General features: G+C 41.1%; 1 protein-coding gene across 17 annotated transcripts in view; it reads left to right on the top strand.

Annotated features, from left to right (window-relative positions):
* caska (calcium/calmodulin-dependent serine protein kinase a) overlaps positions 1-13,015 on the top strand; it is a 136,334-nt gene that overhangs the window by 95,402 nt on the left and 27,917 nt on the right. For 7 of the 17 annotated variants that reach the window (XM_024286018.2, XM_024286025.2, XM_024286021.2 and 4 more), the window contains exons 7-13: positions 673-848; positions 1,599-1,724; positions 3,390-3,473; positions 3,553-3,652; positions 3,802-3,819; positions 5,520-5,641; positions 12,061-12,138. In XM_024286018.2, the coding sequence (XP_024141786.1) occupies positions 673-848; positions 1,599-1,724; positions 3,390-3,473; positions 3,553-3,652; positions 3,802-3,819; positions 5,520-5,641; positions 12,061-12,138 (704 nt within the window). The remainder of the gene's footprint in view (positions 1-672; positions 849-1,598; positions 1,725-3,389; positions 3,474-3,552; positions 3,653-3,801; positions 3,820-5,519; positions 5,642-12,060; positions 12,139-13,015) is intronic. The other 10 variants (XM_024286026.2, XM_036209816.1, XM_024286023.2 and 7 more) reach the window with 3 other exon arrangements.

The following is a 13,015-nucleotide window of genomic DNA, read 5'->3' as shown; positions in this document are numbered from 1 at the left end:
ATGAAAGTTATTCTGCATTCATGTAGTGTTTGAAGATTTGTTTTTTCCAATAGTCATGTGAGATTTCCAAGTCGGACATTCATTTTTCTGATTATTCCAATGCCACATGAACGCACATCCCCTGAGTTTGAGCTTTTCCCTGAGGGACACCATTTCCATTGGTGAAAATGAGACTAAATGAGACTAAAATGTCATTTTTAATCAAGATTAAGTCATGTTTTTGTCCAGATCTCCGTGTTTTATCTTTCTCTTAAAAGATGAATTGCCACAACATGCCAAAAATCTGCTCCTGGTTCAGCCCTTCTGTCGGATTTTAGAACTTTTTTGTGGCCCGAGTAAAAAGCTTTTCCCACCCCTTGTGTAGCGCGTTACAAACAAGCTAGAGTTACTGTGACAGACTCATCTCTGACTCTTTAGTCTCACAGAATACACCTTGTACTTTTATGCCCCTTATATATGACATAAGCCTGAAAATAAACCAATCATTGACGGTGTATTTTATGATTGAATACACACTATATTGCAAAAAAATACTGAATTTTGTGAGAAAATTAGGCTTAAAGTCATGTAATAAGAATGAAATGGTTCTTAAACTCTTCCTGGAAGACCCTTTCTGATGAAAACCCTACAAAGGTTTCACACACTGACTGCCTCCTTCCTCTGCCCCTGCAGGTCGTGTGGGAACTCCTCACTTCATGGCTCCTGAGGTGGTGAAGAGGGAGCCGTACGGTAAACCCGTGGACGTTTGGGGCTGTGGAGTCATCCTCTTCATCCTCCTGTCGGGATGTCTGCCTTTCTACGGCACCAAAGAGCGACTGTTCGATGCCATCTGCAAAGGCAAATACAAGGTGTTGACAGAACCAATGCTTATTTGATTTGGGGTCATTAAAGGTCATCAGTGACGTACAGTGGGTCAAAAAAGTATTTGTCAGTCACTGATCCTGCAAATTGTTCTGTTGTGTTTTCAACCAAGAATGTAAGAACCTGTCGTTTTCTAGAACAAAGGTTTTACAGAGCAGCAGTAGTTATTAGAAATTCACCTCGGCCTTGTGGGCTGGTCTGCTGGCGACCGCGACCTCCCCACTTCCTGTTACCAAGGGCTGGTAGCAGTGAGTTTGTGTCTCACCCACAGAATTTTCAATGCCACAAATAAGCTTTTTTTCAAACAGCATTTTTGTCTGCTCCAAAATCACAACATTTTGAATAAAAAAATACTCAGAAATGCAATTTTAATATTAACTTTCTTTATATATGTCCTCTATCATCGGAAAAATGTCACAAAAACATGTTAAAAACACAATCGTCATCAGAGTGGGAGTTCAACAATTTACTGTACAAAAGTTTGAGAGAGTAACTAATAGAACACATCGAGTCTAAAGGGTTTTTCTTAAAAATCTGTTAATGTTCCCAGGACAAACAGAGAGTGGAGTTTTTTATTTGATTAATTGTTGCTTTTTTCCTTAATTTGGACTCATTTATTCAGTAAATCAGGTTGTATCTGGGACTCTTTAGTGAGGAAAATATTTCCAGAGTTTGTGATTGTTTGGTTGATTAGCCTAAATCTGAAACCTGTCTTTGCTTCTCAACACGTCTGTAAGCAGATGAATCCTCGCCAGTGGAACCAGATCTCCGAGAGCGCCAAGGACCTGGTGAGGCGCATGCTGATGCTGGACCCAGCTGAGAGGATCACCGTGTACGAAGCGCTGAACCACCCCTGGCTGAAGGTAACATGGCATCAGTCTCCACACATCATCTGCTGAAAAAGAGAGAAGCCCCTATCTGCAGCGACCAGTGTGGTGGGACTTTTGGATTTGTTTTTGTATTTTCATTCAAAAACATGTTGATTAGTTTGTTAACAAATTTTACTCTATATTTATAAAATTACACCTAAAACTTTCATTCTATGTTGTAAAAACAGTTTGTTAAACATTTTTTGGGGTTTCCACAGTAACATGAATCCCATTTTTACAGATGGAATTTTCTTTTTTTGCATGATTTTATGTCTAGTATGTGAATAGAACATGGAAAAATGACAAAATAAAGGTAGTGTCAAATAGGTGCAGTTTGCTGTTTAAAATGATACCAAATTAGCAAACAGGTAGTCTTTCCCATTGAAAATTCAGAAGATTTAAAAGTAGACAAAAACAGACCCTCAGTTCCAAAGGGTTAAAAAAATAAGTGTTCTCGATGTACAATTCTATGTGGGATTTCATATGGTGATTATTTGGAGATAATAAGTGGCTGGCAAAAACTGTAACTGGATAAAAAAAGAAAAGTAGAAAAATCACAATTAATTTTTTCCAGCTTTGTGATCAATTAGTTGTTTTTTTTAATCAATTCCCGGCCCTGATATATATATATATATTTTGTTTGATTGTTTGTTTCTTTGTTTTTAATATACGCACACAAACACACATATATAATTTGGGCGGGGTTAAAGGGTTTGAGCTCTGCCCACTGTATGTTAGCGTGTTAGCAGTGGTAGGTTAGCATTCCAAATTTTCAGCTTTTTTTTTATTTTTGCTTTTCGACCATTTCTAAAGCAAGAGTGTACATATAGTCAAATCAAAATGCCTAATCTTCTCCCAAATTATTAAAAAATTTTCATGTCAAACCTTAATTTAACCATCTTAGGCTTTACTCCCGAAACCGGTGGGTGACATATTGTCCGTGGAAATTTGTCAAATGCGAAGAAGAAACCATGGTAATTGTGGTGATAGAGATGAATCACATTTAATGGGTGGAGCTCAACACGTTTAACCCCGCCCATGTTGAGGCACGCCTCAATCTGCACACTGCTAAATCCTAGTTTATTTCTCAACAGTACAGGAGTGTAAATTCTGCTTCTGTTTTTGGAAAAGTCATGAAAGTTTTGACTTTTTCCTTGGATTTTTCCTTATAGAATAAGAAGGAACAAGAGGAGCTGCTAGTCATGCGATTTCAGTCATTCTGTCTTCTTTGGGATTTCTTGACTCCTCTTGGACTTCTTCCAGGAGCTGTCAGACAAATCAGTCAGATTTAAAAGAAAACTGCTTTGTCTAATTTCAGAGAAATCCAACCAAACAACCATCTCGTCTTCACTGCAGGACTCTGAGAGCTCAGTCCCTCAGAGGACCTTTAATGATTGAATTGTTTTGGTTTGTTTTCAATCTCTTCCATTACACAACTGTCCCAGCGTTTCCAGAATCTGGGCTCTGCTGTGCCCTGTGGCGAGTTTTAATGAAGCAGTTGAATGTTTTCCTCCCGAGTGTGGCTTCCCTCTTTCTCGTCTCAGTCAAAGTCATTTTGGCCTCCTCTCAGTCACTCTGCTGTGTTTGTTCTCTCTTCTGTTCTTCTTTACATAAACAGTGAAATCACCTCTAAGCCTGTCGGCTGTTTGTTTTCTGCAGGAGAGGGACCGCTACGCCTACAAAATCCACCTGCCGGAGACGGTGGAGCAGCTGAGGAAGTTCAACGCCAGGCGGAAGCTGAAGGTGAGTCTGCTTGACGCGTCTCTGATCGTCCAGTTTGGGTTTGATGAACTGACGCCCGCCGTTTTTAATGATCTTCCAGGGGGCGGTGCTGGCCGCCGTGTCCAGCCACAAGTTTAACTCGTTCTATGGAGACCCCCCAGAGGAGCTCCACGACTTCTCTGATGACCCCTCCTCTTCAGGTGCCACGCCCCGTTTCACAGCTTGTCTAGAACGTTTGTCCTCTGTGAGGGGCGGAGGAGGACCACAGCTGACTGTTCTCATAATGTTTTTATGTTATGTGACTCACTGACTGTTTCTACTGTCTCTGTTAATGCTTCGCTCCTGCTAGGACTGCTAGCAGCAGAACGTAGGTATCTGATTGTTCTTCCTGTGTCGTTAGCGCCAAAGTCTGTTTCTGGAAACTTTCAAAACCTCAATCCTGTCATTCATACCCTGACAGATTCTGATTTATTGAGGCGTCTCTTTCTTTATTTGCACTTTTGATTTCTGGTCAAATTGCTCTGGCTGAACGTCAGATTCTTGTTCAGAAAAACTCCTCTGGTGCTTTGTCAAAAAGGTTTTGGAGGTGATTTTTTTTCTTTTTAACTGAACCGATCAGACAGATGATAATTGACAGTTTATTAGAGTTATAAAGCAAGAACTTTTCTTTAGTTTTTCAAATGAGAAAAGTATTTCATGCAGGACAGGATCTTCAATCCATCCACCTGTTTGATTCAGTAGGAAACAGTGGCGTCCCACCCCTAAACTTCTCTTACTGTAAAACTTAAAGACTCACTCCAATAAAAACTGTTTTTACATGTTCTTGTTTCATTTTCTCACAATGGAGGACAGATGTAAGAGTTTAAAATTAAAAACTTAAAAACTAGCTTTGATATTAGTGTTAGCTTTTTTTGCTACACTAAGGCTTGTGAGGTGTTATAAGCTAGCATAGAGAGTGTAAACAAAAGAATGATGAGGAAATGGGCGGGGCTAGCTTCTGTTCCGACAGTCTCACTTACAACTTTGGCGAATTTTTTATTAACTCCAGCAGAAAGTATGTCTTAAAAAAACAACACAGATGCTTTTGATTATGGCTAATAAGCAACATAATCATAACTAGATATATAGCATTAGTGGTGATTATGCTAGTGTGAGCTGATCGCTGAAATACTAAAACTGATGACTAAAAACGCTGGAGCTGATAGCTGATAATTGAAGACGCTGAAGCTGAAGGCTTGCTTAAATATTCCCTAAATGCTAAATTATTCTGCCATATTAGCCAAAAAAAGCTAGCATGTTGCAAAATTATGAGCTAAACTACAAAATAGCCTAAAAAACCTCAGTCAATGCCAAAATAGCCAAAACAGCTAGCTTGTCGTTAAAATGTTAGCTAAGCTCCAAAATAACCCCAAACATCTCAGTAGATGTCAAAAATGTCCCAAAAAAGAGCTAGCATGTAGCTAAAATGTTAACTAAACTTCAAAATAGCCCCCAAAATTTAAGTAGATGTCAAATTAGCCAAAACAGCTAGCATGTTGCTAACATATTAGATAATAACCAATTTCGACTATAAACTTCAGTAAATGCCAAAATAGCCAAAGTGTGAGCATGTTGCTAACATGTTAGCCTAATGATAAATCCACAATAGATACCAAACCAGCCAAAGGGGCAAACACAATGCAAATATAACAGCTAAATGTCAAATAATCTTTAAAAAAAAGTGTAATAGATTTTAGTGGAGTCTAAAAAGACTAGAGTGTTGCTAATACAAAGGCTCATTGCTAATTTAATCAAGAGACCACTGGGAACAATTTTACAATAGATCCAAATATGGTTAGAATGTGTCCTTAAATGGAAATCAAGTATTTTGTTTTGTTTTCTACCCTCGTCTCTTTTATTAGAGCACTTACTGAGCGACCATTAGCTTTAGGATCACATTAAGATGTTTGGGTCAGACTTTTCAGTGAGGTCTCAAACAACTGTTCATGTTTTTGTGTTTAGTGTGTCTTTAGTTCTGATGGAGGACGCTCGGTCTGACTCGCCCGTGCGTGCGCGTGTGTTTTGCAGGCGCCGTGTCTCAGGTGTTGGATAGTCTAGAGGAGATCCACGCGCTGACCGACTGCAGCGAGAAGGATCTGGACTTTCTGCACAGCGTTTTCCAGGACCAGCATCTGCACACTCTGCTGGACGTAAGTGTCTCACGTCTACAAAAAAGCAGCAGCAGCAGCAGCAGCAGCAGGAGTCTTTGCTCGGTGGAGGAACTGTGTACTCATTGGAGCAGGACATCAGCCCTAACCACTTTGTTTACTCAGCTTTTGTTTCTGAGTCCAAACTAACCCACCTTTTGCAGGAATTTGGCCAATTTTTCTTTTTTTTTCTAACTTTTGGCATTAAATAGAAATCTAAAAGATCAAACATAAAATATTAAACATATTTCTGACACCCTTGATTCTCTTCATCTTGCTTAGAGAGTTAAGTAAAAAAAAATTAATGTTTGATTTGCAATCGATCTAAAACAGATACTTGACCTTCTTCCTGATTTTTTTTTTCTTACCATTAATTTCTGACGTACTTTACAAAGCGGAAAGTCTCTTATCAGCCATCTTCAAGCTGATGCAGACGTGCACAACCTCTTCTACTGCTTCATGAAAATATGCACATTACATACTGAAAAAGTTTAGGTTTTTGTAAAAAGTTTGGTTTAAAAGGGAAAGAAAATGCTTATTGTACATATTAGATTATTACTTTAAAATATGGTAAAGAAAAAAAACGGAAGTAAAATGAATTCACAAAGAAATATATATTTTCCTATTTTATTTTTGACCTGTTAGATTTGTTGATTGACAGAATTCAGGGCTGACGAGAATCTGCGCATGGTGCGTTCACTGAGCTCCGGACATTACCGGACCCAAACAGCCACTCGGCCCAACTGAGTCTACTACTATCCTTTTGTTATTTTTATACAATTCGCAGCAAATCAAAGCAGTTTTTCAGAGAAAATGTTGACACTTTTTAATCAGTGGATTTTATGAGGGTCAGTTTTGGTGTTTGACATTTTCTCTGATAAACTTCTTCATTTTATGTCTGGAGGTCAGTGAACGCACCATGCAGAAACACCCTGAGTTCTCTCAACCAACCTGTTTGTTCAGGGGTTTGGGAAAATAAAGGGAGGGGGACATTTAAAGAGCATATATGCACTAATAAATAAAAAATAGATTAAAAAACAAACTTGGTTTTCTCATTATGACAAGATGATCTCGTTATCACGAGAAAGAGATAAAAAAAGAAGTAGGGCAGGACGTTTTTCGGCTTCTGTAGTTCTTTTAGAATTATTTAAAGTTTTTGCAAAAACGTCTTTAACATGAAATAAATGAAATCCATGAAATAGGATTACAAATGTCTTCAGGTTGTAAAACTCTTCCCTACACTATTTATATGTTTTCTCAGACAGACATTTTCACCCTTGTTTAAACTCTTAAAGTTAAAAAAATGAGTCCAGTTTTATTTAAATGTACTTTCTTTGATTGTGATTGTAGATTTATACAACCCTTGTAAGCTTAACTCATTCTGTACAGACATGAAGATTGATTGATGAGGTAAACGGCCAATCGAGATGCAGAAGATTGCTTTGCTGTTTTGTGGATTTTTTGTGCTTTTTTTTCTCTCTCTTTCTGCAGCACACTGTGTCCTGATTGGCTGCTGACAATCTTGTCTATCTATCTCCTCTGTAGATGTGTCTACCACAGATGCATGCAGCTCACCAGAGTCTTATAAATCTTCTTTGCAATCAGATCTTCTGTTTTCATTTTACTCATTTTTTTTTTTACTTTGAGAGTTCAACACCAGAGCTCCAGTGTTTATGTTCTTTGATTTAGTGTAACTTTTCAACCGTTAACAGGATCATTCCAGTAGATTGTGAAGGAGATCAGCGGCGTGACTTGGATGACTCTGATATTGCTCACCATTTCTGTTGTACTGTAGTATTGGTTGGAGATGTGAGGGGCTGTAAGCTAGCAGGAGAGAGTGCCTCAGCATTGGGGAGGGGAAGCAGGAAAAAGTATTTATCCTAGTTGGAGAAATCCTGATTTTCTGGCTGAGCAGTTGAGGTTTGTGGCGTCTGAGGACCGCAGTGTGAGTTCTGTTGAGGGTTCATGGGATTGCTGCCGGCTGCAAAAGTCTCTATCTCAGCTTCACGTTCACACCCCCCCGCTGAAGTCTGCGAGGAGGAGCCTCACAGGAAACAATGGTGTCAGTTGTGGGGCGTCGGTGCCACTCGCCGGCTGCAGCCTCCGCCGAGCTCAGAGGTGTTTACCACACAGAGTTGATGGAGCAGTGGTTAGCGCTCGGTTGGTGTTAGTCTGACAAATGCTTGCTGTCTGTTCGGTGAGTGAGTCTTCTTCCTGTGCTTCCTCCTGGTGTTTGTGTTTGAGGACAGGCGGCATGCATGTTTAGGCTTAAACCAAATACCAAATTACTGTTTTAATTTTAACCGGGGAAAAGAGACAGGAAAACCTAAACTTTCCCTCTTGGCTTAGAAATCAAAAATATCTTTTTGCTGTTTCAAAATAAGAGTTTTGTGCAACAGTTTGAAACAACAAACTTCCAGGAATGTGATCTTAATCACAATTCTTTGAAATGCGCTTATGACAATTTTTTTATTAAAAGATGTTCCCAGTAGTGTTTAAATTATGATAATGAAGTTTTAACCAAAATCCTACAACCCAAATGTCTTAAAAATAATTTTTTTTTCCAAAATCTTCTCTGAGGGGGCGTGGCTTTTGGAGCTGAGTAGCCCCGCCCCAGACACTCCCCCGTCTGATTATGATAGCTCTGTGTCTCTCTAGCATAAATCTTCATGCTGCTACATGAAAACATCCATCAATCTGGGTAATGTCCAGCCGTATGGTTCTGATCCGGATGTCAGCTGGACGAGGAAGTGAAGATCTTCATGGACAGAACTTCCTCCAAAATCCTGATTCTTTCTCCTTCCAGTTCACCAAAGACTCTTTTAGCTAATTCTCCAATGTTTATTGACTGTGATCAATACATTCAATCATTGGTTTCTCAGAGTTCTTGATAAAATAATCAAAGCTAACATCAAAATGCTCTTTCATTGATTTACAATCCTTTCCAACTGTCCCTGTGTCTGAAATGAGCACCACGTCTAAAGTAACAAACACCAGTTTGAGCTGGAATTTAGTGAATACAGGAGACAACATGGAGATATACGGTATTCTGCACCTAAAATGAAAGTTTTCTGCTGATCATCACTAGCTCAGTGGAGAAATTGAGTGTTGGGGGCGGTGCTGTCAGAGCAGACTCTTCCTGGAGGGAGGTGTTACATCAGCACGTTTCCACCCGCTCGTTTTCGTGGGTATGGGAGGGACTGCTGCAGACAGTGGAGGTTTTTAGAGGATTACTCTTAAATGCATGAACGGATCAAAATGATGCATTGGGGTTCTTTATAGTGAGGAATGAACAGTAAAATTTTCATGGTAGGGCCTCTTTAAAAATGCTACAGTCAGATCTACGATCCCAAACAAAAAAAGACCCAAAGGAGGTTACTCAAAATGGGACATATCTCCTTCTCAGGGTTTGTAGTTCCAATCCCTCATTTGTCCTGTTTTAGAGTCGGTGCACGTCAGCAGATGCAGATGCTGCCTATGCTTTTTGATGGTTGTTGGTTTGTTTTCGTCGACAGCCAGAGCTGACAACACTCCTTTTCTTCACTTGATGTTGCTCTCCACCGCGACACAGAGGCCCTCCTCAATGTGTCTGTTGGGCTCCGCTGCACGTGTGGGGCGCACTTCTGTAGCTGACTTGTTGCAGTGGAGGCTTTGAAGAAGTTTTCCCCACAGCTGTGCTGCAAATCAGCTGGCAATAATGTTCTGGGGTTAAGGGAAAAAAAGCACAACATGATGTCGTCAGTTTGTATTTTTGTGACATTTGTTGTGTTTCGATGATGATGGATTCTGGTTCTTGAGGATAACTTAAGGGACCAACACCTGAGGCTGGTTTGTAAACACAGAACTGGAGCCTGATGAGTTAACAGCTTCTTACACAAGGAACTTTAGTCAACTATCTTAACTTTACAACAGACTATTGACTAAATATAGAGAACTGGACAGAGTAACCCCCTGGCATTCCAAACAGGAAGTACCTGCTGGCTCCTAGCAGCCAAAATCCCATAGACTCCTATTGAGAATAAAAAGCTGTTACTCAGTCATTCTATCTGTCAGAATAACCGTTCTTATTGTTCTTTTTACTCTGATTGGTGAGAGTGGTTGCTAAGGCGGGGTTGATAAAATCGATTAATCGATTTGAATTGATCAAATCTCAATAGATCCGTTTATGTTCTAGCTGCCCACTAAAGGCTTAACTTCAGAAAAAGAAGAAAAAAAATTTCTAATTTTTCAGTTTTTTTCTTTTTAAAACAACAACTCTTTACCGCTGCAGCTGAGGTCTGTAACGCTTCAGGCTCTCTGCGTTCCATGTCACCGTGACAACAAGCTGCATCATGGACCAAATAGTCAGTTTTTTGTGAAAAAATGAGCATTATTCATGTATTTCTAAACAAATGTGTCCAAATGTGTAAACTCAAAATTGAATTGGTTAAATTTAATTGAGTGAATCAAAAGAACCGAAAAAATCTGAATTGAATTGAATTGATTCTGGCATTTATTATCGATACCCAGCCCTAGTGGTTGCCATAGAAACGTTGACTCAGACCAGCTTGGACCAATCACAGTTCAATGACAATTTCTAGTTCCAGCATGGTGACTGAATTGACTTAGTTTGGTTGGATTTGCGAGTAAGTTGTCTTCTGTGAGTGACATTACACTCACTTGGTCCAGTTCTTATTTACAGTCAGTGCAACAGACATAGAACTACTGTGGAATTAGAATTCCAAGACAACGTGATTGGAGGATTTATGAACGTAATCATTTAGCTTCATCTAATTTTCAATAAAGGAGATATTTTTTAATAACCGATAGTTGTCAGCTCTTATCCTGATCTGTTTTAATAACAAACCTGCATGTTGTTCCTTCCATTTGTCCAATTTTGGAGACTAGAGTGTTTAATTTCATAATATCAACAAAGCTAAAAAAACAAACTAGCTTCTGGTTTAGCCCATGAAACACCAGCGAGTCATGTGGTTCATAACATGGTTAACAGAGCGGCTGCTGTCAGAGCGAGGACAGAGGAGAGCCGGCTCCCATTGAACCGCCGGACACAAGCCTTTGCTTGTCCTTCTGTTGTGCACATTAGCCTGTTTTCTCAGTGCTGAACAGCAGGTCGAATTAAGGTGGAATGATTACTGAAGCTGCAGCAGGAAGGAAGCTTTCGTTTGAGCTGCAGCTGTTGTTTTTGTTTGAGTTTCTTTCCTCTCCAAAGCAGCGTTTGGAATCTCAGCCCTGATGGGATCTGTTTTAGGAAACTGTTCCAGCACCTGCTGCTCTAAAACTGTAAAGAACATTATTTTGAACCATTTTTCAAAATTAAAGAAGTGTGGATCTACTAACTGCTTGCTTCTTCTTAGCAGAAACGAGGGGGGATATTTTTAGGTTATTAATTTACCCATGATGGCAAATACAAAAAAAAACCTTTACTTTCCGCAACGCTTCCTTGTCGCTTCCTCGTCGACTCTTCGTCGCTTCCTCCTCACTTCCTCGTCGCTTCCTCTTCGCTTCAGCAACGCTTCCTCTTTGCTTCCGCGTCGCTTCCTCGTCGACTCCTCCTTACTTCCTCCTCACTTCCTCGTCACTTCCTCTTCGCTTCAGCAATGCTTCCTCTTCGCTTCCGCCTCACTTCCTCCTCGCTTCCACGTCACCTTCTCGTCGACTCCTTGTCGCTTCCGCGTCGCTTCCTCCCCCTTTCCTCGTTGCTTCCGCATAGCTTTTTCGTCGACTACTCGTCGCTTCCTCCTCACTTCCTCGTCGCTTCCTCTTCGCTTCAGCAACGCTTCCTCTTCGCTTCCGCGTCGCTTCCTGCTTGTTTTCTCCTGACTTTGTTGTCGCTTCCTCTTCGCTTCCTCCTCACTTCCTTGTTTCTTTCGCGTCGCTTCCTCGTCGACTCCTCGTCGCTTTCTCCTCACTTCCTCTTCGCTTCCTCTTCGCTTCAGCAACGCTTCCTCGTCGCTTTCTCCTTGCTTCCTCTTCACTTCCTCGTTGGTTCCGCGTCGCTTTCTCGTCGACTCCTCGTTGACCCCTTGTCGTTTCCTCATCGATTCCTCTTCGCTTCCACGTCGCTTCCTCGTTGGTTCCGCGTCGCTTCCTATTCGTTTTCTCATCACTTCTTCGTCACTTCCTCGTCGCTTCCCGGGGTTCAGGGCATTGTTTTGGTTCATCCTTGAGTAATCTCTTATTCTTTTTTAAAAACATTGATTAGGTTTTATGTAAGCACTTTGAGTGAAACAGACTTTTGAAAAGTACTATACAAATAAAGTTTGATTTGATTTGATATGGATATAGTTGACTCTGAGAGTCTTAAGAAAAGCATGATATAGGCCCTTTAAGGTGGACTGAAGTGCAGCCATCAACAGCTCGGAGTCGCTGGGATGCTGCAGCATAAAGCTGATTGTCTTGACTCTTTCTTTCTGTCGTTTCAGCTCTACGATAAGATCAACACCAAGTCCTCCCCGCAGATCCGAACGCCCCCCAGTGATGCAGTACAACGAGCCAAAGAGGTGACTGAACGGACACACCATGAGCAGAGATGAGCTGACTGCTTCCTGAAGCGCTTTCCTCACTTTTCTAGCTGCATTAACCCTTCTGCCCTCTAGGGGGGGCTCAAGACACAACTAGAGTTTAAAAACTGAGGCAAAATTTGGAGTAAGACTTTTGTCAGAATGATGTGTTGAGGTGATTCCTGCTTCTCAGAGGAGGGGCTGCTCAGCTGTAGTTTCTTTCCTTCAGGATCAACTTTCTTCAGCAGAGCAGCTTTTATGAAGAAATGCTCATTACAGATCTGCTGGAACAACCAGCCGTTAAAGCTGCTCTTGAGTTCTTCCACGGAGCTGCACGGGGGTCTCTGGCGTCTGCTGCTGGCCGTCATTGACTCCCCCCTCTGCAGTGGCCGCCAGACGGTCAGGATTGCTGGCGTGCGGCGCGAGCGCATATGTTTGTGCACTTGTGCGTACAGGCGGCCACGAAGGGGCCTGTTGTGTTTGTGCTGCGTCTTTTGTTTAGGGAGCAATTAAAAAGTGTGAATAGCGAAGGAGTGGGCGATGCAAATCCCAGAGCAGGGGGAGGCAGAGGAAAACATTTAAACTCCGTTTTTACAAAGCTCCGCGTCGTGTCAAAGAGAAGCTCGCTAATTAACACAGATCTTTATGGAAAACGTTCCAGCCTCCCACTTAAATCAGCCGAGGGGATGAGGTGCAGATGCTGGCAGTTAGAGGGAGGCGCATCGCGGCTTGTTGAGGAAGACTAACCGCTCTGATAACCAAAGCAGAGTTTTACTGCATGTGCTCCTCAGCTGAAGCATCAAACTTCTCATAGATGTCAGTTTGAAATCATCCGACTGCAGTAAAACTGAACTTTTATTTTGAAAATTACCTTTGT

This window comes from Oryzias melastigma, linkage group LG21 (genome assembly GCF_002922805.2).
Source record: "Oryzias melastigma strain HK-1 linkage group LG21, ASM292280v2, whole genome shotgun sequence".
Classification (NCBI taxonomy): domain Eukaryota; kingdom Metazoa; phylum Chordata; class Actinopteri; order Beloniformes; family Adrianichthyidae; genus Oryzias; species Oryzias melastigma.
This window is presented reverse-complemented; position numbering and strand designations above follow the sequence as displayed.